At 40.9% G+C, this 27,920-nt stretch overlaps 2 protein-coding genes across 3 annotated transcripts; one reads left to right on the top strand and one right to left on the bottom strand.

The window, feature by feature from the left end:
- Positions 1 to 46: 46 nt before the first annotated feature.
- On the bottom strand, positions 47 to 9,438 carry mthfs (5,10-methenyltetrahydrofolate synthetase (5-formyltetrahydrofolate cyclo-ligase)). Of its 2 annotated transcripts, none has more exons than XM_031877519.1 (3): positions 9,026 to 9,438; positions 7,522 to 7,733; positions 47 to 992 (listed from the first exon to the last, which is right to left on the bottom strand). In XM_031877519.1, the coding sequence occupies exons 2-3, from the start codon at positions 7,730 to 7,732 to the stop codon at positions 766 to 768; spliced, it is 438 nt and encodes a 145-aa protein (XP_031733379.1). In that variant the 5' UTR covers position 7,733; positions 9,026 to 9,438; the 3' UTR covers positions 47 to 765. The 2 variants fall into 2 exon arrangements, with proteins under 2 accessions (XP_031733379.1, XP_031733378.1); XM_031877518.1 differs by having other exon boundaries at positions 50 to 992; positions 7,522 to 7,786; positions 9,026 to 9,437.
- On the top strand, positions 8,208 to 26,965 carry fah (fumarylacetoacetate hydrolase (fumarylacetoacetase)). The gene is made up of 14 exons (XM_031877517.1): positions 8,208 to 10,387; positions 10,751 to 10,861; positions 11,494 to 11,615; positions 11,942 to 11,991; positions 12,688 to 12,778; positions 14,684 to 14,781; positions 14,875 to 14,927; positions 15,122 to 15,221; positions 20,123 to 20,253; positions 20,802 to 20,877; positions 21,760 to 21,806; positions 23,568 to 23,669; positions 24,712 to 24,829; positions 26,299 to 26,965. Exons 1-14 carry the CDS (start codon positions 10,307 to 10,309, stop codon positions 26,373 to 26,375), a joined length of 1,257 nt encoding a protein of 418 aa, XP_031733377.1. The 5' UTR covers positions 8,208 to 10,306; the 3' UTR covers positions 26,376 to 26,965.
- Positions 26,966 to 27,920: the final 955 nt, after the last annotated feature.

The raw sequence follows: 27,920 nt of genomic DNA, 5'->3' as shown, positions 1-27,920 counted from the left end.
ATGCAAAAAAATAAGAAATCAGGAAGGGGGCAAACACTTTTTCACACAACTGTATATAACAGCAATCAGGGTCCGTCAGCCATTAAGAGATATGTTAGAAACATTTATTTGCCTTTAATTTAATTGTCCATTAATGCTGTAATTGTGTAAAGCAATTCTTCATTTTAGGTAATTGGTGATTACCTAACAGCTCATTATGGCAGCATGACATACAGAGCAGAACACGCACAATATTTCAGCACCTTCAACACAAGAATCAACAGCCATGAATTAGTAGCTTAACGTGCATAATGTAATAACATATTTTTGACAAGTCAGCAGGAATAGCAGAGGAGGAATAGCACGCATTAGTTCATCCTGGGCTCCTCCAGCTGAGACCTGCTGTCTGAGTCCCGTTACCTTACTGCTGATGAAAACCCAACATGTCATGATTCTGCTGCTTCAAAATAAAAGCTCTTGAATAACAACATAATGAGGGGCTTTTATTGTGAAGAATATACAAGAAATTAAATGTGTTTATCCACCGTTTTACAGTCGCCCATTTGACCACAAAATATATCCGATCACTGTTTGATCAGGCGGGTCACACTGAAGTGTGGACAGCTAAGTTCTCATCAGGTGCATACGACCAAAAGAGTCAGGGAGAAGAGAAGTGTAACCACGGCCAGAGTGTTCCATTGAAAGGCCAGGTTAACCGGTTGGCGGACTTTGACATGTAAATACAGCCAGTTTAGAGTTCATGGACCACAGGTGGTGACTGATTAGCTACTCTTCATCCTCATACAGGATTTCATCTATGAGCACATCATTGTCGTCGACAGGGATTTCCTGACACAGCTGCTCTTTGAAGGCCAAGGCGATGGTGTAGGGCTTTCCTTTGGGGTGTCTGATGCAGCGCTCCAAGTAGGTGTCATAGAAGCCCTTCCCTCTTCCCAGACGTCTCCCCAACCGGTCAAAACCCAGGCCTGGCATCAAGATCAGGTCCAGACCTCCTAGATAATGAGAGCAGACAGTGTAATCAGTGATAGAGGTCTGGACTGGCAGCCCTTGCCTGTAAATATGGACAGCACTATACAATAATATTGATGGTGAAATAAAAGTCAAACACTTTTTAACCACACCAGGAGCAACGCTCTGTGTATAAAAAAGTTCTTTTGTTTGTCGCTTTACCACTTTGATCAAGTCTGAAATATCTGTTTGTTCAACACCACGGTGGTCTCCAGAGGATGAATCCATTGATCGTTTATCTGATGCCAACAGCAGCTCAAAGTCATGTTAGTGAAATATCTCTACTTCTACTAGATGACTGAACTGCGCATGCTCTCTCCACATAAGCCAAGGTCTTCACCACATCACGGTGAAACAATGATTTGGGTCTGACACTTTGAGACCCCAAAGTGTTCAGTATTAATAAATAAAAACACATTATGAAATAAATTACCATATGAATAAAAAGCATCAAAAATTGTAAAAGTTATACTTTTACTTAGTAAGTCATTTATAGTGTTTTCTTTTCTTCATAAACATACACTATTCAAGGATTCCAGGATCATTTATTGTCATTATACAACACAGGGATGCACTACGAAATTCAGTTGTAACCCATGTTCAACACAACAAAAACAAGTTTCTCACCAACACTACATTTTACGAGATTACACATAAACACATCATGATAATGTTACAGTTTAACTTCGCCCAATCCTCTTTCACTGAACAGAGCCTGAACGTATCATAATGTAACTGAAGGTAACTGTTATTCATTAGCTGTTAGCGGTGCTGCTAACGTTACTAGCTCTCCTGTTGATTTAAACACTGATTGGTTGTTTACAATGTAACATTATCAGACATTGGCAACTAGAGATGCATAAATGATGTCCTGATCACATATTTTACTGAAAAATTGTCAGTAAAACGTATTCCACACTGATGGATAACGTAAAACTGTGTAATTAATCCGCGGTCCAGACGTGCCGAACCGTGAGACAACGTTTGGTAGTCCGGCCCAAGCAATGTTTAGACCCGATAATGTAATACAACATGGGGAGCACACGTTACGTTAACTGTACTGCTTCCCATGCTTTTTAGCTTGCTCTGTAAATATAGCAACCAAAACCATCCTTTAGCTGTGTATTGATATAGCCTTATGGTCATTGTGGACCAGTGGTGGGCCGTCAGGGCCTGCAAGGCCTTCTCTGCTGGCCTAGACAGAATCACAACGGAATATCTATTTTATAATTTAATAACTTTTCATAAATACACTACATGTATTATAATTTATACAAATATTTCCCCCATTATCTTATTTTCTCATTGCACAGCTCCTGTCTTCCTCAGTTGCTCTGCTTCCAGTGCAGCTTGTTTTAAGTAGAGATTTTATCCAATCAGATTTCACCTCTGTGTCTCTAGGCAAGAAGAGAGGCAGAGGCCTGCAGACTCTCACCTGCAGCCAGTGCAGATTTAAGTGAATGGGGATGATATTGTTGATTGTCATAGTGTTCAACCAATCAGATCTTTAGTTTGACATGTTAGGCGTATTCTTTGACATGTCAGAGCCTTCTAGCCGGCCTATAGCTACGTCAGCATTACATGCAGCTCAGTTTCCATGTACAGCACATGCACATGTCCACACTGGAACCTTCATTAGTGAGTATACATGCCAATGGTATTGATAGATGGTTATATTCTACAAAAGATGCATCTATAAGTCAGAGTAATACTGTATGTCCTCCCTTTTCAGACCCAGAGAGAATAAGATACAAAGACCTCTGGATAAAAGACACACTTGACATGTGGCACTGTGCCAAAAACCTAGCCAAAACGTTTGCAGCAGTAAGTGTAGTTTATGACCTATGACCATGTTTGATTTGTTGAAAAAACTCAATTCTAATGTTTGCTATCGGATCTCTCAAGGCTGCACAGGTCAAAGGCAATGACATCCTCCTCCCCTGGTTGAAGAATGTAGACAACCTTTTCTGGTGGTACTCATGCATAGAAATACTTTATTTATAATTTAAAATACTTTATAGTTTCATCTTTGTTCTTGTGCAGGCTGTACTACTAAAATTAATAGGTATTTACATACTCTATTACCAGCAATCAGTGGAGTCAAAACACCACAAAAGTCTCCAACAACACCAGAACAAGTCGCTAGATTTGTCACTAGTAGCTTTTGACAAAAAAAGTCGCCATGAGGGTTTGGAAATTGGCCAGATTTAGCGAGAAAGTCGCCAAGTTGGCAACACTGGCACCGGCTAAATATGTCCCCAGAGCAACATTGGACGTAACAATAGTTCCTATCACATATTAAACCAAACAAAAATCGGTAACAGTTTATAATAACTACACTTTGATAACTTTGTGTTTGTGTCTATTTGCCTTTTCTGCTCAAAAACTATGGGTTTTGAGGCACTGCTTTTTCTGTCGCGCCCCACTTTTGAGGAAGAAAAAATGTTCATGCCCCACCGCCCCAACAAAATTGTAACAAAATGGTCTATGTTGAATTTTTATTGAAATAACATTTTGTGACTCCTCCGTCTCTGCTTTTTCAAATAATAGAAGAAAGAAAATTGCAATCACTTTTAAGTAAACCAGATTGCGTGTTTACCATGGAGCATTTTGACGTGTACTACGGAGCAGTTTACAATACAGCTGGTTTCCGAGACAAATCTTTGTAGCGCTGCAACTTAATGAGGCAGATGTTTGTGATGTTGTCATGAGGTGAAAATACACAATGTGGACAATAACGCATCAGAGGCAACAAGAAAAGCAAAGCCATAAAACTAAGAATTCAACCAGCCAAGAACACAGATGTGTCGAGCTGAGTTCATTTGAGTTTGGCTGAAGGTCACCAGTTAACAAGGTCCCTTCTTAAACCGTAACCCTGCTCTGCTATGCCCCGCCCTCAGTCTCTAAGTCATATCTCATTATTATGAGATACGCATCTCATTATTATGAGATAGTAAGTCATAATTATGAGATGCTAAGTCATTATTTAGAGATAGTATCTCATAATAATGACTTACAGGATCTGTATTTTTTCCTCACAGTGGCAGAAACGGGCTTCCATACATTTCGCCATGTATTTATTAATTACTTAAAAAAAATATATATACAGGTATATGCATTTCCCCCTACGCACCACCTGTAATACCACCGCGCCCCACTAGAGGGGCGCGCCCCACAGTTTGAGAACCACTGCTCTACAGAGAAGTGAAGCTTAAAGTTGAGGCGTCTTCGAGTACAGCAGAAAGAGTTGCATTAACTTGCGATGCGTGGACGTCAAACGCAGTGGATTCCTATGTGACTATAACAGCACAATATCTCAGGGGACTGGCGACTGCTGTCTCACGTTCTCCAAACTAGAGCAGTACACGTAAGTCACACCGGGGCAAACATTACAGACCTCCTGCAAAATGCAGCACAAGATGGGGGATTGCCGACAAAAGCCTGGTGGTTGTAACAACGCTTCTAACGTGGGCGTTGCCGTTCAGTTAGCGGGATTCCTGCATGTGAAGTGTTTCGCTCACACGCTCAATCTGGCCTCACAACGGGGTTAAATCTGCCAACAGTAGCCAGGCTCATGGGGAGAGTGCAGCGCATAACTGTCTCTCTGCCCTTGACGTCCACGCATCGCAAGTTATACTGAGTTATATAACTCTTATATCCTACTTATATAAGTTATAGTTCATATACTGAGTCCACACGTTTGCATTTAGTTAAGTTGGACTATGTAGTAATACAAACAGTTCAGTTTGTCAGGTTCATGCAACATTTATGACATTGTTGGTCAGTCTGTCTGCTTGACAATCCTATTCTGCTGCAATAAAAATGATTGAAGTGAGATGAACAGACTGAAAACTTTATCTTATTAGATAAAACATGTTGACACAGTTTTCCTTTGGGGACATAATTTGAAGTTGAAAAAAGTAAGAAAACGCAATATAGGCCTATGTTATCGCAATACTCAGAATACCGCAGTATCGTGATAATATCGCAGTATCGTGACCCAAGTATCGTGACCTAAGTATCGTGATAATATCGTATCGCGGGACCTCTGGTGATTCCCACCCCTAATATTCGGCCGCAAATATTCAGAGCTTTGGCTGGTGGGCAAGATTCAACCGACTCATGTTACTTAATGCAGCACATTTCCTGTAACTCACTCAGAGGCTTCCCCAACATTTTTTTTTTGTCATGATGAGAAAATAATATAAATAAATAAAAGTGATAAGAAATGATTCTCCAGCCAATCTCAATCTAAGTCCATTACTTTTGAGAATTGTAATATAACAGAATGGTATGCAGTTTAAAGGTGTGGTGCACTTGCAAAATGTACCCAAATGTGCTTGCATCCTTTACTGAAACTTCTGAACCGTTTACATGTGGTTTAATCCCTCCCACTACACTTCCACTACTCCAAAGAACAACATGCTACATTGTATACAGGAAGTGTATCTGGAGCACAAATTGCCTGAAGCAGCTCTGAGCTTGATCCTGCAAATCTGCTAGGGACATCTCTAGTATCAATTTAATTAATTTTATTTAAATCAAAATCATATTAAAGAGCATTGTATGACGATGATTGAAATTCATTTCTAAATCTGAGAGTGCACACACTGTGAGCACACAACATGATTTCATCCATAATTGTCATATTTTGCTGCTCGGGCAGAAGCGCCCGTAGTATCTAGAAGCAGAAGGTTCACGCATGGTTAACATTGTGAAACGGTGGAGGTTAAGGTTGTAACTTGTGGTCAACGTTGTGAAACGGTGGAGGTTAAGATTGTAACTTGTGGTCAACGTTGTGAAACGGTGGAGGTTAAGATTGTAACTTGTGGTCAACGTTGTGAAACGGTGGAGGTTAAGGTTGTAACTTGTGGTCAACGTTGTGAAACGGTGGAGGTTAAGATTGTAACTTGTGGTTAACGTTGTGAAACGGTGGAGGTTAAGGTTGTAACTTGTGGTCAACGTTGTGAAACGGTGGAGGTTAAGATTGTAACTTGTGGTCACCAAAAAGCAACAAATCTCCTTGGTTAGTGTATGTCTAATAATGACACAGGTGGGTTTACATTGGACATGGTTCAAAGCGTGTCACATCTCATACTGATGCTAAAAGGTGCCTTGTGCGTCGGTATCAGAGACCATGGGCCTCTGCCCAAGCCTTGGAATTTGACGCCCTGGGAGTGAGAACAGGCTGAGTCAAACCAAACTAACATACTACACAATTCTCTGTGGTACTACTACTCAGCTATATAGTAGCTAAAAGCTGGAGCCATATTGAGAATAGGGTTGTCACGATACCAAAATTATGACTTCGATACGATACCTGCCATAAGTATCACGATACCCGATACTTACGATACCAGAATTTGATACAATACCACAAATACGACACGATACTGGTATAATTATCTATAATAGTAATAAATAAAACATCTGTACGGTTCCCTTTTTACCAGCTTGTTCCTGCCCAGCTTTTTGAACACTTAACAAATGGCATTAATATTAATGTTTAACCTCTTCGCATCTTTTGAGCCTCTCTCATATTTCCGCTGGCTTTCAAACACAGCTGAAGGGAACTCTGTCTCTGTGTTGCTGCTGACTCTGCTGGCATCTGTCTGACTGTCTGTGGGAGTGGGTGGATAAACAATGCTTCATTTACTTGCATAGTGAGTTTGATATTTTCACTTCATATTTTATCTTAATTCATGGAATAATTATTTTTCCTTAAATAAAAATAATTAGCTCAAGATCCACCCTCAGGCTCCACCAGCATGTAGCCATTTTGCATCAATTGTGTTTCATTTAGTACACTTTTGTGTGCATTGTGAGTTTGTGACCTCATCATCATATAGGCTTCTCGCAAACTAGGCTAAGGCTACTCCTGTTAGGCTGTATATGGGAGATTCGGGGTGTTCATGTTTATAATCACATTTGCTTACCTGTCGTTCTTTGAACTCTTTGAAAAGTTCGGTGTGTCTGTCTGAAAGGTGCTTTGCCATGTTAGACGTGTTGCCTCCCTTGGTCTGTGTGGCTTTGAAACACTTTTTGCAAACGGGTCTCTGTAGGTCAGTGGGCTTTCCTTCACTGTCTGCAATATAGCCAAAGTACTTCCAGATGATACTTCTGGCATCTTGTTTTTCAACAAGCCGAGGACGGTCGGCAAAAGCTCCTGCATGTCTCCCCTGTGATCACTCGCTGTGAGTGAGTGCTGCCTGTTGCTGTGTGAGCGCTGAGCAGCCCCGCCCCCTTGCAGTCAATGCCTGCAGGCAGCATGACAGTGAGCGGAGCAGCGAGTGCGCTCTGATCGCGCGCTATTTTAATAAAGTATCGATACTAAAAATATGCAAAATCGTATCGTTTTTAAACGTACAGGTACCGCGGTACCTTTTTAGTATCGATACACCGTGCAACCCTAATTGAGAATAGACATCGGTGGAGAAGAGCTGTGTGACCTGTTAATCAGCAATATGCAGATTAAAATGTAGACTGTAGATGGATGTGTGTGTCCATGCTTACCTGCAGCCAGTGCTTCCTCTCTGCTGTTGTCATCTTCAGCCGGCTGTGTGATGTTCCATGATGTCAGAGGCAGCGTCTCCATGTCCTGCAGACTGTTGAGCTTTAACATGTCCATACGGCTGCCGTTGCTCTCATATCTTGGAATGAAGCAGCTTTTACCCCATTTAAACACGTCTTTGATGATTTCCTCGGTGCGCACCTCATCATCCATGCTGAGAAACACAGCAATCCTCTTACAGGACAGATACTTGGGGTGTCTGAACAGCTACAAAACATGCAGAGTAAGAGAAAGTTTAAATCTGTGTGACATTATTAGAGCACAGGAGCAAGGGCTGTAAATTAATTATTGTCATCCATGATTTCTTTATAAATATCAAAGATGTAAATAACATTATAGTTTCTCCTCAGTGAATGCACTAAGCTGATTAATCTATTAGTCGAAAAATAAACGTCAACTATTTAATTTCTCAATCAATTTCAGGCAAAAATGCAAAAGATTCTTTGGTTAACATTAGAAGAAATTAATATTATTAATAACGACAGCAGCATTAAATATTGTATGAATGAATTGTAGATTTAAGCACCCAACTTCAGTAAATAAATGACTTTGTCGGTGCTCGGGCACTAAAAATACTTTGATATACCGTGAAACCTCCAGATAAAAAAAAAAAGATTTTTGTCATACTGTGTGATTACATCCGGTTTTCAAAATAAGGTGTTCACAAAAGTTATAAAAAAATGTCTGAGATGATATTCTCCAGCAAACCAAAAATGAAAGGTTTAAGATATTTGCCTTACAATTTAGTGGTATTTTAATAATTATAATGTATAAGGGACGCAGGTTACACGTGTTATACGTCTTGTAAATATAATGCAAATATAATCTTATTTTTACATAGTCACACATACGTCCGCTAGCTTTGTCATGTCCGTCACCAGCTGTCAGCTCCACACACTGTATAGACTTTTTATACATAGTCGTTTTATATCGTGCTTTTTGTATACAGACTTCTTCATAGTCTATTGTCAGCTCGGTCTTGGCCGTGAGTGTCGGTATATGGGTGCACTCAAACGTTAGCATCAGCTGATATGACTCGAGATGGGAGTGAAGGCTCGACAGCAGTCATCTGGCATTGTACCCTGCTCTCTGACAAACATGAACTAATAAGTAATAAGTGCAAATAATCTCTTGTTTTCGGCTGATAACGAAAATATTAACGTGTGCTCTCAAGATAACGACATTCATAAAATAATTGCTAGCACGGCCGTTCTCGGCTTCCGTACATTTTGAGCAATAGCTGACAACGTTAAAAGTATACTTCTGAAATCCCATGTGTTGTTATGTGTGTTAACACCGGAGGAAAGCAACCTTTAATTCAAATGATAGCGTCATGTTACAGATGGTCTACGGGAAAATTGAAAGACTGGTCCTATACATGTAAAAAAGGTTCTACACCATAAAAGTAACTTTCAAATCCGCCAGTCTGAGTCAGCTCTCCCTTACCTGCCGTGAGAGGACTAGAGACTGTCGTTGTTTCTCCTCGTCACTCAACGCTGCAACCCTTCGCTTTATTTCTTTCCTCAGAGCTTGCTTTGCTGCACGCAAGGCGGCCATTCTGCCTGAGAACTTCAAATCAAGCGGACGTTCAGTAAAAATGATGTTTGACAAAAAACTCTGTGAAGTGCGTTCCGTATGCGTGTCGGTTGTTATTACTGTGGAAGAGCCGACTTCGACAGTGTTTTTTTGCTTCCAGTCGTTAAACATTAACAAGTATATCAACACATGAGAGGCGGCGATAACAGTATGAGACCAGCTAACGCTACTGCCAGCAAGGACTCACACACGACTGAACAGTCCATTAAAGACTCCACACCATAGTATCACTACGCCGCATGTCTCTGACGTCAGCTGCATACCGGAAGTTTAGGGAGGCCAACAGCCCAATCTGTAGTTTTTTTAACCAAATAATCATAAGCAGCTCTAGAGATACATGTGTGGCTGATCAGCATCTCTGAGTTAGAAATCATATCATGAATATTTATTTAAAACCTCATTAAAAGTAACTTTAAAAATATAAGCATACAAATAAAAGAAAATTTGATTGTTAAAATCGAATGTCAAGGGCTGTCGAAGATCCAACAGGACCTGTGTGTAAACAGATAGTGAAAAACAGACACACTGACAGACAGCCTTGGCTAGTTAGTTTACACCCTCATATGTGTTTGGCCTTTGGTTAGAGATTTGTTTTCAATCATATTAAAAACTATTCATTCTTTTTGCCATACACCTTTTTGATTGAGGGCTCTTGATATGTTGTTTTCAATTAGTTTAGGTTGATTGAGTTACATCAAATACATTCACTCCATTTATTTTCCATAAGCCTGATTTATGCGTTTCATCATTATTTTATGTCTTACACTAAATATGAAACTTTCCACATTTTTCTGTTGACATATTCACTGTTCATGTTGGAATGTTTCAAATTGTATTTTTTCTCATTAAACTGTGTTTACACTAAACATATTAGAATCAGGGCTTTTCTCTCAAGTTTCCATAAGGCTTATCAGTAACTTGATTTTGCTTAGTCATTCACCAGGCTGGTTTGCATTAACTTCCAAAGAGGCAGTATGAGGGTGGATACTATAGGCAGCATGTGATTGGTTCTGCAACGGGAGGCGGGCCTGTCTACAGTCAAACATCTGGAAGAGCTCGCTGCTGCTGCTCATTCACTCAGTAACTCAGTAACTCAGTAAGGTTGAGAGGAATACCACTGCCAAAGTGAAGATGTCCTTCCTAAAAGTAGAGGCTTCATCAGAGTTCTCCTTCCACAACCTCCCTTATGGAATATTCTCCACACCTGATCATGTAAGTGCAGTTTGGTTATTTCTTCTGGGTTTGCAAAAAGAAAAAGTGTTGTCAGGTCAGGCACATTGAGGTCATGGTTTTCAAAATAAAATACTCACATAACTGTGGGTCTTTGAGGAAAAAAAGGATCTGAGCTTGCTGAAGTGTACTGAGGGAGAGGATGTATGTTAAAGTGTGCGTGGCAGCTGAGAGTGCACTGACAATCCTGGACCTTTCCACTCTCATCATGAAACATGAAACATGAACATGAAACATGAAAGTACTTGGCTTGCTGGATGAGACATTGTAGATTGAAAGAACAGACATGATGGATGCAGAGTAGTGGAGTGTGGATCATTACGTCAGTGACTTTTGTTTTCCCAGCCCAAACGTCGCATTGGTGTTGCCATTGGAGACCAGATTCTGGACCTCAGTGTGATTATGTCTTTGTTTCGAGGACCTGTGATTTCCAAACATCGGGATGTGTTTGAGCAGGTAAATTTAATCCCTAATAATAGTAATCAGAGAAGATGCAACATAAATCAGCTTAGCTCTCTACCTGACATGAATCAGATCTACAGCATCATGGTATCATCATACTGATACTACAGTAAGTCCAGTTAGTCGATAATGTTCCTTAATTAGCTCTTGCTTGACCAGATACATTAATATGATGCTTACACATTCATGCTGTAGTAATAAATATAATATTATAGGAAAATACAGCCAAGATCAGTATGTATAATCAGTATTTTGGTACTGTTACTTTGTTGATTGCCAGTTCTACTCCCTAAGTCAAATTATAAATGCAGAATGCTTTCTTGTAAAGGATTATTGCCCTATGTTACCTTATACTTAAGTACAGGATCTGAGGACTTCTTCTACTGCTGCCAGTAGCTGTTTTGATTTTGAATTGGTATTGGACCTGCTCTCTCACACACCCTTTCACTCAACCCCCACACAGAAAAACCCCTGAACCTGAACAAATGTGGCAGTAACATTAATGCAGGACTCCACTAAAAGTCCTATCATACTGTAGATTTTGCATTCTAAAAGTAAGTCAAGTGATAATTCGATGGGCTGCTTTCTGTATCAGATTTGACTTGTTATCTGTGTCCCCCTACAAGTCCACACTGAATGCTTTCATGGCTCTTGGTTATGAGGCCTGGAGGGAGGCCAGGAGGACCTTGCAGGGGTTGCTGTCAGCCAATGAGAGCACACTGAGAGATGATGTCAGCCTTCGGAGCAGGTCAGTCTGTGGAGTCTGTGGATGTAGAAGTCTACTTACAGGCTTAAACAGCCTTCATCATTGAGTGGTTACGATATGTGATGAAAATACAATACAACAAAATATGAAAGTTAAAATTGTCACGCTACAGGTCTGTGGTCTTCATCTTTTTTCAGAAACATGTCAATGAATTGTATTGTTCTGGGAAATGGTTCATTGTAGAGTGGAAACCCAGCTGTATATTCTATATATTCTATAATGCTCTATTTGCGGGCAGAATCTTGCTTCTTTTTTGAGACAGCTTATTTCACCAGTGATTGTTGTCTTTCTGTTCTTTGTCTCTGCAGAGCATTTGTCCATCAGAGCACAGCCACCATGCACCTTCCTGCAGACATTGGTGAGCCTGTCCTGTTAGAGATGTGACCTCCCCTTTAGCATCACTTCTATCTATTGCTGTCCCCTCACACATCCTGAGTAATGCGGTTGTTTGAGCTTTTGAAGTTAAAGACTTAGCTCACTTTCTTGTTTTCTCATTTTTAAAGTACACTAAAATACATTTCTGAAAACATGGCTTCATGAGCAGTGACGGACAGCTGCGCTAGACTCCTTGGCTCTGATTGGTGGTTTACCTTCAGGCACGGTGGACTTTGCAAATGCCATTAGGAGCACTAAGAGAAGGCAGAGGAACCAGATATCTTCACTGATTATCTGTCTGATGTACTTCTGTCAGGATAGAGTGACAGTTTGAGATAATATGACAATAAGTCATTTTTATAAAAGTTACCAATAGTTACCTTCAATTCATTAATAATGCAGACATTAGTATGATTGGTTAGAGTTGTGTCATAATGGAAGGCACAATGACCGTTTGCTTACTTGTTAAGTAGATCTAAATGCAGAAAATAACATTTACATAGTTAAATGGACTTGAGGTACATCAGCACCAGGGGGCACTGTTTAACAAGACATTACATTTCTAGCAACACTCGGCTCATCCAGTCAGGTTCATGCTGATAGACCTCACTAATAACAGAAGGGTATGTGAATATTTCAGCCTTTTCCTCTCATGAACTGTCTTATCTGTCTTTCAAAGGCGATTACACCGACTTCTACTCCTCCAGAGACCACGCCACCAACGTTGGCACCATGTTCCGGGGGAAGGAGAATGCTCTGATGCCAAACTGGTACACTATCAATCTAACCAGCAGTAGACACTAACAGCTGCTGGTAGAATATAACAAGGCCTTGATACATTCCCAGTGTGGGGGCAGATATTGAAAGAGAGCTTGAAACTAATTGTTCCAGGCTCTCTGCAACAGTCATATGTGGAGGGACACTACGAGGTTTCTCTAATTGATTTGGGCCCCAGAACATCAGTGTGCATTCAAACAGTGCAGCAGCGCTGTGGGAGCATCCCTGCAGCAAGCCTCAGTCACACAGCACAGACAGCCTTCATTTGTTCTCGGCCCTCATGAGAGGAATGCTAAGGCGGCTCGGACCCACTGCCCTTTGGTTAAGCAGGTGATTGGCAGGCTGTTCTTGGAACTCCCCAGGTCAAATTTCAGGGTTCAGGATACGTTTTAGCAATAATTCTTTGAAGATGGATACAATCTTTTTGAATCTGTGTAATATAGATAAGGAGGCCAGACCACTACATGTCTATTACTGTGGCTTCTTCAAGTTTTTTTATCAAATCATATTTTTTACCCTCAGTAGAGGTTTAATGGCAGATAGTGATCAAAACAAACAAACACAGCAATGTATTGAACTACTTGTGTCAATCTTTAAGTCAAAGCAGTCATTACTGTGGCACTTCTGCACTTCACTTCCCAGAGATCACCTGGGCAGTACTGAGGCATCTTTACGTGCTCATTGTCTTTGTAATGTAACCAGTGGCGGGCCGTCAGGGCCTGCAAGGCCTTCTCTGCTGGCCTAAACAGAATCACAAAGCTATATATATTTTTAAAAATAATAATAATAAAAATAAATATATATATATATATATATATATATATATATATATTCTATATAATCTATTTTATAATTTAATATTTTTTCTTAAATACACTACATGTATTATAATTTATAAAAATATTATTTTTCCTATTATCTTATTTTCTCATTGCACAGCTACTGTTTTCCTCAGTTGCTCTGCTTCCAGTGCAGCTTGTTTTAAGTAGAGCTTTTATCCAATCAGATCTCACCTCTGTGTCTCTAGGTAAGAACAGAGGCCCGAGGCCTGCAGACTCACAAGTGCATCCATGTGCAGTTTAAGTGAATGGGGACGATATTGTTGATTGTCATAGTGTTCAACCAATCAGATCTTTAGTTTGACATGTTGGGCGTATTTTTTGACTATCAGAGCCTGCGCGCCGGCCTATAATGACGTCAGCATTACATGCCGCCAGTGTCCATGTGTAGCTTTCCCGCGAGGTACAGAGTGTGCTGTGATTGGTCAGTGGGCGAGCACGTGACTATCGTGAAACGAAACTTAACAGCCAGCAGAGGCTGATGGGTAGTGAATCACATCACGTGATGCAGCTCAGCCAATCAAAATGCATTCTGACTGAGTGAGATCCACCATGAGAGAGGGTGCTGAGACGGGGAAAGACATTGCAGAGCAGTACGTTAAACATTCAGGTTGTGAAAGTAAAATCCTAAAATATTCTCTTTGGGTCATGGCTTGTCATTAAGGAATGGCAGTGGATCCCACAGCCAGACCAGCTGAGAACATTATATTATTCTGAATTTAGTCTTTTGTATTTTCTAAATGCTCTAGCGTTATTCAAACGACTCGTACCGAACGGTTTATACGAAGACGTTCATTAAAGATGAATAATAGCTGTGGTGCCGTATTTCAGCTGCAGGGCAGCAGTGAAGGCCCAGATATAAAATGCACGGCCCACCACTGAATGTAACTGAGTTGAATGGTTTTACCAGTGACCCTGCATCCATTATAAGTGCTTGTCCGCTCTAATCATAACGTAAATACTACTTTCAGAGACATTATCAACATACACAATGTAGACTGACAATAAGCTGTGTACATCCTGTGGTCCCTGTTCAGTCTTCAGTATTGTGTTTTGCAGGTTGAGGCTTCCAGTGGGATACCATGGTAGAGCATCATCAGTGGTTGTTTCTGGGACCCCCATCCGCCGTCCCTCAGGCCAGATGAGACCTGACCAGAGTAATATCCTTACATTCACCTCTGTATACAGGTACATAGAGTTGAACCTCTTACAGCTGATGTTAACTATGCTTGCCTTTTTCTTTCTCCTAGCAAAACCTCCTGTGTTTGGCCCGTCTAAGCAGTTGGACATTGAGCTGGAGATGGTGATTACAGTGTTTACTTAATCGAATCACCAGCATGTTTATAATATTATATTTATTAATACAATATTAGATGTTAAAAGTTGTCTGGTAAAAATGCCAGACTTGCTCTTCTCTTATGCTTTATACCAGTCTGTGTGATATTTCATATGGTACAATATGTCAGTGCTGTTCTATTTATTCTTCACTCTGATTAGGCCTTCTTTGTTGGAGGGGGGAATCAGCTCGGGGAGCCCATTCCCATTGAGAAAGCCCATGAACACATCTTTGGCATGGTACTCATGAATGACTGGAGTGGTAAGAGACTCTGCACAACACATCACACCAAAATCCTCCTCATGTGCTTGTAGAGGGTTTTATTTTATTATGGCAAACAGCTCTTATTAGCAGTGGCATTTCACTTAGAAGCACACTTGTTCCTTAATTTAGCTCTGCATTATAAATGTTGATGCCACTTCAGATTTAGTTTGATGGAAATGGATTTAGATTAAATGGCGGAGTCAGTCCTCATCAAAACATGAGTGGGTATATGTATTATTGATTGAACTGTAAATCTCTGGAGAGGACATGCATGGTGCGATTGCCCTGTGACTATTATTCTCTCCAATATTCCTCTTTACTCCTACATCAGTCATCCTGCAGCCTGCCGAAAACGTTCCTCCCTCTCTGCCAGCAGAAATCAATTACAACAAATGTGAATTATACCCTCAGACCCAAACCCAAATTGTACTTTGGGTTGTTTCTTCTAATGGTGACCCTATTCTCCTATGTTTCCTGTTCCTTGATATCAAGTACTATGATGATGACAAATATACTGTGAAATTCAGCTTAAAAAGGTGTGAGAGCAGTAACACCAGGAGGCTGAAAAGAGATTTGTAGTTAATGCAGGGTTACAGCTACAGTCTGATTAAACAGCTCTCCTTGCTATTCCAGTTCTTGGCCACTTGTCTTCAGGTTACACTGAAGTTATACATAAATAGACTTCCAACCAGGCAGCAACCTCTGGGTCTGTAAAGTGAAGCCAAAGCTTCATGTCTTAAAGCTGCATTCTTTCTAGTGACCACCAGGGGGCGACTCCTCTGGTTGTATAGAAGTCTATGAGAAAATGACTCTACTTCTCTCTTGATTTATTACCTCAGTAAACATTGTAAACATGAGTTTATGGTCTCAATCTCTAGTTTCAAGTCTTCTTCAATACAGCATGATGTTCATTTAGTACATTATGGTCCATTTAGAGTCACACAGACCATAAAGCAGGGGATGCTTTAGGGCGGGGCTACACGGTGATTGACAGGTTGCGTTGTCCGGTCTGGGAGTTGTCTGATTTTACACAAGCATTAACTGCTAAAACTCACATCAAACCCTTAACTGAGGCCCCTCACTTGATGATCTGTCTAACTTTACAGATTAGAGCAAGCAGATCCAAATGTATCAAACCTCAATAAAATTATACATCTAAAAAAATGAGTTTATTTATGTATTGCATTCATATAGCAGTGGTGCACAAATATTTTTAGATTTTTTTTATGTATCAAAGGATTGAGATAACTGAAGAGCCTTTTTGCTGCATAAGTCTATAGACCCAGGACCTTTAATTTAACTGTCAGAATGGTATGTGGGGACATAGTAGATATGGTAATATGAACATGTCAGGACAATAATCATCCTTAAACATTCTCTGATTGGGCTAATTTATAGTGGTCCATGACACATTCTAGTGGAATTAAACAGTTTCTCATTTTGCCTTGGGCCTTCTCTCAAAACTCTACTCTGGATCCACTTTCATCATTTGTCAGCAGTCTGTGAGGAACAGGGAATCTGTGAAGTCAGCTGTGGATTGATTTGATGCTAGCTTTGTCTTAGTGTATGCCTGAGAGCAGTGACGGCTCAGAGCTCATGCACAGAGAGAGCAGGCATGTGAAACAACTGGAAGACTTACTTAAGATGAAGTTTTGCTGAGGTGAATTACTGGTGTGCAAAACTTGACCAGAAACTTTAAATCTTCACAGACTGAATTCTATTAGATTTATTTTTGGATCTGCAGAACACACCGATCCAAGGGCCATGTCACAGGGCCTGTTTTTATCAGTGTTCAGTGAAAACCCTTAAGTTTTACTTCTACTTACAATCTGAAAAGTACAAAACACATTACTTTTGACTTAGAAATACAGAGCGGTCTCTAAAAACTAGCTAGTTTAACCTGGATGTCTGCTGTACACAAACACAGGAGAACATACAGTACATCTTCTGAAGCATCATTGGTTAGGATCAGTTATACGTATATTGTCTGAAACAGTTTAAATAAAACAAGTTGTCTCATGCTTGGACTGTACAAGTAGATGTCTACCCTGAGCAGCAGCAACATAAATCCCCCCGTGGAGTCCAAACACTGGTGGTGGCTGATGAGGCTAATGAAATGATGAAGATGGGCAGTGATGCGGAGGTGGAGGGGCGAGTGGAACAGCAGCATGAGCTTACAAAAGGCAGAGAGAGAACCTAATTTAAGCAAGATGATAGGCTAACAATGTAGGGTTGTCACTGTACTACTATTAGATAGAAGAGACCAGCTGATCAGCTGATATGATTGACAGCCTCAAACAATGACAGCAAGGGTATTATGAGAATGCTTGAGATGACTGAATGGCAGATGCACAATAACTACATTAGCTACCATTAGTCCCCATAAGCTACTGGTCATACCAGACCGAGTTGGGCTGCAGTAGAAAAAAAAAGAGTATATTAAGTTTAGGAAGGGCATGTTTTATTGCTAACAAGTTCATCTTTTTCTCTTCTTATCTCCACTAAGAGAAAGAATGTGTTCTTTCTGCTATCAAAGTTTGCTGTTTTGCCTTTGTAATGTTCTCCAGCACACTGCCACACATTCTCCACACTGACCATCTCAACCACAGCCCATCATGCTCGTGCTGTGACAGATACTTCTGTTCAGAAGGCGTCAGTTTTAATTTTTCTCACCACAGCACAGTGTGAGAGATTTTTCAGTCTGTGACATTTCTGCTGAATGTGCAGCTTGAAAGGGAACTGACAGCTTTCATTTAGTACTTACTGAAGCCCTCAGGAGACCTGAGTTCACCACTAGCTCTCTGAATATTTGCCATCCTGTCATACCATAAAAATGCACGCTAAGTTAAATGCCCCCCCTTTCTTCTTCTTCCCTCTGTTCTCAATGGTGCACAGTGGCTTAATTGAAAAGTAATTTGTAAAAGGCTCACAGTGGGAGAGGGAAGGCATCGGCCAATGAGCCGTGTCCTTGTGAGGACAGAGACAGCTTCACAGTGGAGGACCCCTATGGGACCCCAGGTGTAGGGGGTTACTGGTATTGTGTGCAACATTGCTTTGCTGTGAGGTGTGTCCCAATCCCATGCTAACTGTATATAGTATGAACAAGGGCTGCATACCATTAGCAGACAATGGACCCCTGGGTAGGGACGTATAAAGCCTCTTAGCGGCTGCTAACAGCTAACTAGCTCTACCGGCTCTGTTGTAGTCAGCACTCGGTTCACTTTGTAAGCTATAGTTATTGTGGCTATTGTGAATTATCCTACCCAGGTGTGCAAATCAATAGAGGAACAATTCGGAATGTGTAGCGGAAACAAGAGTCCAAACTACAGCACTTGTAGATCACTTGCAGCCCCCACCTGCCAGTTAAGAGTAGTGAGGAGTCAGCAGTCAATGATGGTATAAAACTGTCAAAGAAATATGCTTTCACACAAAAAGTGTGAATCACCACAACCACAAGCACTTCAGCATACAGTCATAAGGCATGATGGGTCCAGCCGTATGCAATATTAGTATGGACAGACAGACACAAAGATGCGCACACACATACTCACGCATGCACAAAACTGAGTACATAATCCCCTGGTGGAAACAAAACTATCAGCGACTTCATGCACAGGCTCTGGGTTCGGGGACCCGTGAGCCCTTGGGCCCCTGGGCTTGAGCCCTGCTCTCACCTGTAAACTATGTGGTCAATTCAAATTAGCATTTCAAAAGCCCCGCCTCCACCTGGGGGCTTTGACTCCACATTAAATGGAGAAGTTATTAGTGTCACTCCCTGCTCAGTGTTGTGCTACACTGACTGCCGCGTTGTGCACGGTGACGAAGTCGGAGCCTAGACACTAAACATCAATGATGTGCATATTTGCTCAACTTTTGTCCCTCTGTGAGCAGCTCCTACACTTCCTTTGTGCATTACATTTTGGGGAAATAGAGTAAATGGATGGCATATTAAATTCTTTTGCCTCGAGTACTTTTGAACTAGATTTTATACAGAGCGAATGCACTGTGTCTTAATAACTTTATATATTATATTATTTTAATGTATTTTAATATTTTTTTGAAGTGAAAAGTTTGACGGCATATTTATCTAACCTTGATAGCATGCTAGAGTGCATGCATAATGGTTCACACGTCTTTTAACAAAACATTTCACACCTGGCAGGCCAACCTCCTAACTTATCTGTCACAATGCATTCTTGGTCCTGTTTTTGTCTAAAAATCCATGCTATCATTTAATATCTAAAACATTTGACATTTCTCAGTAATTGGATGTGAAGCACCAAAATATGAAATGACACTACAAATAAATTGACACTTTTTTAAGGAAGGGGAAGCTCAGCGACAGCAATAGCAGACTATTTATTATGAATTAACGAATTACAACAATGAATCAGAGAAATGATTGAAGATGAAAATAACCTTTCCTAACCAAAAGAGAGAATTATGCCCTGAAATACACTTAAGCATCAAATATTATGCAAGAAATGTACCCTTATGGTTCCCTTTCTGTTCAGCTATATGAGCCTGTTACTATGAACTGCCATGTTGGAACTAAATAGATGTGGCCGTTAGGTTTGCCTTGACATTTAAAAGGAAAAGAGAATATGTTTTTAATCCTGTCTTTACTATATAAACCACTATATACCACTTTTAACCAGATTTATTTTAAATAAAATGTCTTCTAGCATCATGGAATCCTTTGTATCTGCAACATAATGGAAAACATGAGTCGAAGAACTTACACATATTCACCTTCTGCTTGCTTAAGAAAGGTTCAGGTCACAACAGTCCCTGGTCTCCTGGTAGTTTCTTTAAACTTTTTGGACTCCCTGTTATTGCCCAACAGTATCTAACAATTACCTGCATACTTATGCAGTATTATCTGTGTCTACTCTCAGCCAGGGACATCCAGGCGTGGGAGTATGTTCCTCTTGGTCCTTTCCTGGGGAAGAACTTCGGGACAACTATCTCACCCTGGGTCATCCCAATGGAGGCGCTGGTACCCTTTGCAGAGCCTAACCCTATCCAGGTTAGTTCAGTGGTCACAACTTACACCAGTAAAGAGAAGCATCCAATAGTGACCCCCTATTCAAAATCACTATGTTAAATTCTGTAGTGACTTGAGTCACCAGACCATGATCCAGAAGCCCTGAGGTGATGTGATTCAGGAACTTCGACAGATTTTCCTGCCAAAACCTATTTTTAATCTCTTCTTAAGCCATAGACACAGGAGAGAAAACTATTTAGATCTGAATGTTTTTCTCAGTTGCTCCTCAGGGCTTCCGTACCATGATAGAACACCTTTGATTAACTATCAATTAAACCGAGCCTCCCTCTGTCTTTCAGAACTAACAGACTTTTATATTTGAGACCTCTGGATCGGTTGTTACATGCCCCAAACTCCGGTGCCACTTTTGGAACAAAATTACACTTTTTGTCTCATTAGCGTTAAGGGTGTAAGAATGGAAAAGCAGTTTTGTCTCCCTCATTTATAGTTTTGGTGTGTGTGTGTGGACATTAGAGCCTCCTCCTCATTTGTTTCCTGTTCATTTTGTTTCTGTACCCCCCCCTCTGCAGGACCCAGAGCCCCTCCCCTACCTTCAGCACCCTGACGCTTACACTCTCGACATTAACCTGTTCGTGTCACTTAAAGGTAGGCTACTGTTCACAGAGTGGCCCTCATCCAATCAAACACACACACACACTATGATCTATGGTAATAGTGAACCATTAAAGGCTTTTTATGTCTCCCTCCCCCATACTCTCTCTTTTTCTCTCTCTCTCTCTACTCTCTCTCTCTACATCTCTCTCTCTCTCTCTCTCTCTCTCTCTCTCTCTCTCTCTCCATCTCTCGCTCTCTCTCTCTCTCTCTCTCTCTACTCTCTTTCTCTCTCTCTCTCTCTCTCTCTCTCTACTCTCTACATCTCTCTCTCTCTCTCTCTCTCTCTCTACATCTCTCGCTCTCTCTCTCTCTCTCTCTCTCTCTCTCTCTCTCTCTCTCTACTCTCTACATCTCTCTCTCTCACTCTCTCTCTCTGGGATGTGAAGGACTTTATCTTCCCCTATCAATTAACAGTTTTCTATAAAAATGTATGGTATTATGTTAAAGTACTTTGGTTGGGCCACTATCTCAAAGAACAACCATGTTCATGTTTTATAATGTTCATAGTTTGTCTTGTAATGATCTCCGACTGAATCAGAGGTGTACGAATTATTCTAATCTTTTGCGTAAGTAAAAGTAGCAGCACAGAGATTTAAACACTGCAATAGAAGCCCTGCAGTTAGTGAGTGTCATCAGCAACATGTACGTCTACAGTACAAGTACTCATTATGGAGCAGCGTCTCTGTGTTCTTTTACTAAATATCATTTGATTATTACTTCTGATGATTATATTGTTGTTGTTCAATCATATTGTAGCTGGTACATTTCTACCATCAGTGTTAGCTATGATCCACTGCGGCGTGTCAGAAGGACTACATAGTTTAAAGTGAATGTGTGTTTCAATATGTCACCTTTTTCTGTTTGCTCTTTCAGGACAAGGCATGTCAGAGGCAGCAACCATCTGCAAGTCAAACTTTAAGGTAGCGCATTGTTTTCCAATCACGATCGTCACGGTTCCACATCTGCTCATGTCTGTTTGGCTGTTTGCAAATGAGACCTGTATATGATGTAGGACCAAATATGAAAGTGCCCCGAAACAGAATGGAAAACATCAAATTCCATGAGATTTGTGCAGTTCACACTGTTATGAAAAAAAAAAAATCTGATTTGGGCCATTATTGCTTTACATTCTCTTACTTGTTTTGTCAGTCAACTAATGGTTTAATCAACTCATGTCGGCACTGGATAACACTTGAATTTCATGTTTAAATCTATTGTTATGATTAACTGTAAGGCACTGCAAACGGCTAACAATTAGAAAACAAATCTATAAAATAAACATATTTGTCCATCCATCCATTTGCTTCCGCTTATCCGGGGCCAGGTCACGGGGCAGCAGGAGTGTTCCAGATGCCCCTCTCCCCAGCAATGCTTTCAGCCCTTCCTGGGGAACTCCAAAACGTTCCCTGGCCAGACAAGATATGAAATCACTCTGGGTCTACCACCACCTTGAAATCCTGTCCATGAAAATCACAAAGAGGATTGACTTTGTGCCGAGTATCTGGACACAGCTCTCACTTTGGTCAAACAAGGACCGTATGGTTCGTAGCAACGACCCAGGTACCCCATATTCCTGCAGTACCACCCATAGAATTCCCAGAGGGAAATGGTCGTAGTCCTTTTCCAAGTCCACAAAACACATGTAGACTGGATGGCCAAACTCCCATAACCCCTTCAAGTCTTTACCCTTTCCACAGCCAGGACAGAATCCGCATTGCTCCTCCTGAATCTGATGTTAGACAATCGGTTGGAGCCTCCTTTCCAGGACCCTGGAATAAACTTTCCTGGGGAGGCTGAGCAGTGTGATATCCCGATAATTGGAGCACAGTCTCCGGTGTCCCTTTTTAAAAATGGGAACTCCCACCTGGTCTGACACTTCACAGGCACTGTCCCCTACCTCAACCACTGAAGGTCAGCATCTCCGGTGAGGAGCTTTTTTACCACCTCAACAACCTCTTCCAGGCATATGGATGGATCTTCCCCCAAGTATTTAAACTCTGCCACCTCCATGGAGGACGTGTAGGTCGGGTTCAGGAGTTCCTCAAAGTTTTCTTTCCACCGCTCGACAATATCCCCAGTCCGGGTCCGCAGTTCTCCTCCCCTGCTGAACAGCAAGGATAAAGTCGAGCCCCTCTTCAGGAATTTGGTTTCATATATAGATATTGAGCAAGTAAATAAACTTTATTTAGAAGTTTTAAGCTTATTTAATTAAACCTGCTCAATTTTATTCTTCGTTTTTCTGTCAGTTGTATCATCTATAGTCTGAATTAAACTCTGCTTGAGGACCAGTGCATTTTAGTTTGGATGCTGGTCTCCCGTTTGATCCTGGCAACTCATATGAGTTCAAAGAAAAATGAGATTTTTCCTTCCCACCCTGATGATTTTATAACTCCCGAGCTATTTTCAGGACTGTGTAGGCTGAGAAATTAGGGCTATGCCCTATGTTGTCAATTTTGTATTATTACAATTATTCCTGGTTAATAAGTTACAACACTGTGACCATCGGTATCAAAACACACCCCGTCCATTTTTAACACAAATGTTGGTAGTGCAGACTCCCTCAGAGCCCAAAGCCATCACCAGACTGTAGAGGCAGGTGGAACCAGCAGTCTCCTTTATGCACATGGTGAACCAGGATAACGTCTTCACTCATATTCTACCATTCTTATCTCTGTCTCTAGTACATGTACTGGACCATGAAGCAGCAACTCACCCATCACACAGTCAACGGCTGCAACGTCAGACCTGGAGACCTGCTGGCTTCTGGTACCATTAGTGGACCTGTGAGTGTCTGCATGTACAGTATACTCAGTACTCGATAAATACTAGTTAAGATGGATAATATTTGAACTGTGTATCTTATGTGAATACATATTCTATCGCACACGGTACAGGACTGCCCTGACGCAAAGTAAGTCCCATTTCATGCTTATGTTGTTGAAGTGAGTGGTGAATAATCTGTTAACTGTAAGACAGATCTTGAAAATATTGCACAAAATGTTCTTTGTAAGATATTCATCCAACATCTATTGTCTATACAGATATAGTGAAGTAATGTACTTAAGCAGAGAATGAAGTCATTCTCCCTCTCTGTGTTAACACAAGCTTCTCTGTGCCTTTTAGTGCACGTAAGTGCATGTGAGCGTGCCCCTCTGGTTAGCTCACGGCCGCCGCTCTGCACTGTGCTTTTACGGTACCACGGCGTCGTCTCCGGTTCCTGTTAGCTCTGTCAGCTCTGTTGCTGTTGTTTGGACTGTTCGTGCTGTTAGCACCGTTAGCTGCTAGCCACTTTCTCAGCTGTCGCCATGTTGACAGCCACGTTGACAGCTATGTTGAGGCAATCTCCCAAGCATAGATATTGTCTGAATTTTGAATTTTGAACCTTCAGAACCCCTATGTGAAAAAATTAAAACTGTGGATTTTGGGGATCTCTGTTTTACCCATAACCCCGAACATGTATATGCTTATTCTAGGGGTTTGCACATTTCATCCCCTTGCTTTTATATATTTTCATCTCCATTTTCTTTCTAGTGTATATAACTTTGTAATTTCTAGAATTACATTGATGGATATGACCTGGTGACACAAAAAAATATATTATTGCTTTTTCATCAAGCAAATATCTGACTAATTAAAAAGATGCTGTAATCAATTCAATCTGACACACTATAAACTATTTAATCACTTTTTTGTGTTGGTTGATGATACATTTTTTGCCATGGGAATATCTATAAAAGAAAGCATGTTTGTTTACCTCTATGATTGTGTTTTACATGCAGTACATTTGCAGTGTACCATGTTTCTGTGTGGACTGCATCTCAACAGGATCCAGAGAGTTTTGGATCCATGCTGGAGCTGTCATGGAGGGGATCTAAGAGCATCGATCTGGGAGGAGGAGAAACCAGAACGTTCTTGAGGGATGGAGACAAAGTCACCATCACAGGTTGGACTGAAACCTAAGCATAGCAGCCAAATAAGCACAGAGAAGAAGATGCAGTCAGGGCTTTCTGCCAGAAAGGTTTTATTTTTACCCAAACCATATTTTCCTAAACCTAACCAAGTACCTTTGTTGTCAAACCTACGAAGATTTCTGGCAGAAGGCCCTTTAGGCAAACTTCTCCCATGTGAACCAGATAACTGGATCATTCACTGGAAACATATAGAGTGGTTCTTATCTAAAATTGTCTTTCAAACGATATCAATAAGGAAAACGACAACTAACAAGGTTTTTTTCATAATTGTTGGTGTAAAATCTACACAATAGGAATAACATTTTATGATAAAAGGGGGAGGTGAGTTGGTTGTGTCAAACAAACACAGGACTTTTACTCAGCCGACCAGTGTTTGTGTCCTGTGTGAGCTCAAAAGTTGAGTGATTCTTAATGAACATTCTGTAGCGTAATGTTACGCCACTGGGGCACATGAGTTACGGCATGTTACAAGCTGTCACGGTATGGCAAACAGACAATAGGGGATGGACCCACAGCAGACAAACACAGGGAGCAGAAGGATATTTAACAGTGATTTCATAAAGAAAGCGTCCAAAACAAAACTTGCAAAAATGACAAACAAAACAGGATCAGGAGGACAACTACACGAGGGATACAAACAGGAAAAATAGCAGACCAACTGACAACCAGCTGATAAAAGACAGGAATATAAATACACAATCAACTTTTTGCATTAATTAAAACATGTTTTCGCCAAAAATATTACGAAAAAATCATGATGTTTTGGGTTTTCTTTTAAACTGTTTAAACTTCAACTGTGTGGTGTGGGAGCCTGTCTCCTAAAAATCTCTTTCTCATACAATGCAACTGATTACATTTGTTTTTGATGTATCACAAATGTGTTTAATAAAAGTCCTCGTAGGGAGGAGGTTGGAGTGGAAGGATGGGTCGAACATGGGACTGACCCAGGAGACCCGTTTTTGTGTCCTGTGTGAAACCAGTAGTATCAAACTTATTTGAAGCCAAACATGATCTTTTACTAAACCTAACCAAGTGGTTTTGTTGAGAATGCAGTTTTAAACATGAACGGTTAGAACAGTACGTTGATATACACATATGTATGTTGATATGAAAGTATTCATGGTACAGATTCAATGTATCTGTGTCCTTTGCTTGTAAGTTACAGTTACTGCTGCTGTTTGCATCTCCATGCCCCTCCCTGTCTAGTTATCTATTAACACTGGAGAGTGAAGAAACATTTGTGACGGGCCTCAGAGGATTCTTTTCCTTTCTTTCAATTATACAAATATTAACAATAAATCAGTTTGACAAAATGTTTGACAGCAAAAAGACATGAATTATGTGTTTTCAGATGGCCTTACATCATATGATCCTACTGATAATCATGTCCATGATCACATGTTTGTATTTATAGTAATGTCCCATCTTTTCTTCTGTCTAGGTTACTGTCAAGGAGATGGGTACAGAGTGGGCTTCGGACCCTGCATGGGAACCATTCTCCCTGCCCTGCAACATTGAAACACACTTACTGTTGTTTAAGTGAGCATCCTTCTGTGAAGCATAAATACTGGAAGACACACATTTACACACCCAAAGTATCTCACCCTGTTTTGATATTCAATATTCCATGAATGAAGACAACTACAAGCAACAACTCTGCTTACAAACTCTCTCTCTCAAAAACAGACACACACATCTATCTCTTAAAATCATGTGTTTCCAGCTTTAATTGATAATTGATGAGCTTTTCTCAGATTCAGTTGATGCAGACTCAGAGGTCTGTAGAGTTGTACAGGGAACCTTTTTTAGAAATCCTCTGCAATATTCATGTAGCAGAGGGATGCTCCCACATTACGTGACCGTGTTACCGCTATACCAGGATCAGTGTTATTGATGTTTTATATGTGTTGGCTTTGTAATGAAATCATCCATTTTTAATCTCAATGTGTCTGTGTCTTTTGTTTTCCTCTCAGACGTCTGTGGTCAAATGATACCAAAAAACTTGGATTTCAATCTCAATGTAAAGACTCAGATCATTATGTTTGGACGACCTGACCTATCAGAGGCCCTTTAGCTTCTATCAAACTTTTATTAAGAATCTAGGAGTGATTGGTTCAGCTGTCAAAACTAACTTTTTCCAGGTAAGACTTTTAGCCAAGGCTGGCGCCACGTTATTTAGCCAAACTCTTGCATCTCCATACTCCAGTCAGAGAACTGAGGTCGACCAATTAGATGCTCTTGGATGTCCAGAACTAGACACAAACAGTGGTGATTGAGCCTTTGCGGTGGCCGTCTTTGGAACAGCTTTGTCACATTAAAACTGCACAGACTACAGATGAAGACCCACCTCCTGTCATTGGTGTTTAATTGATTTGAGCCTAAGAGTAAGACTGTACTGCAGAAGCCTCCCATTCAAGCTAGCTAAGCTAACTCATCCATCAGTATTAATTGTCACAGCATTATTTAGCAATTTATCACACTAGCTGAATATTCACGTATCTTATGTGCATCAAATCCCAGTGTGAAAGTAGAGCTTAATTCGCTACACGACAGTTTTTCTGCCTTTTCATGTTTCTCTCCATATGTGACAGCGCGTTTCTTTCCCCCAAGAGAGTGCATGTGTGGCCTTGGTGATGATGCGATGCCGGTCTGATATGTGGGCGGATAAAAACATCATTAAAGCAGGGTTGAACTCCTCTGGACCACTGCTACACACAGTACAAGGACGGGTACAAAGCCCCGTTTCTCCTTCCTTTTGGCAAATCAGGCCAAGCCACCATCTTGCTTTTGCCTAAATACAAACAACAGCTGAAACAGAAAGCTCCAGTTCAGAGATCGAGCACTGAAAGAGGCTAAGCGGCGTCAAGAAATTGCACAATTGCAACCGACTGATTCCAGAACTTGTGGCAAGTACAAAACAATCCCATCCAGGGCAGACGCTTCTCTGGCCGAAGAGCTCAATGGCAGGCAGCCGACAAACTGTCGCATAATGATCGGAGCCCCGACCAAGGAGCAGCATGCAGTTGCCGTCTCAATGTAGGATTATGTGAGCCGTAGTGTCAC

Source organism: Anarrhichthys ocellatus, unplaced genomic scaffold, assembly GCF_004355925.1.
Source record: "Anarrhichthys ocellatus isolate YVR2014 unplaced genomic scaffold, GSC_Weel_1.0 scaffold139, whole genome shotgun sequence".
Classification (NCBI taxonomy): domain Eukaryota; kingdom Metazoa; phylum Chordata; class Actinopteri; order Perciformes; family Anarhichadidae; genus Anarrhichthys; species Anarrhichthys ocellatus.
Note: the sequence above shows the minus strand (reverse complement) of the source record. Positions and strands in the feature narration are given on the sequence as shown.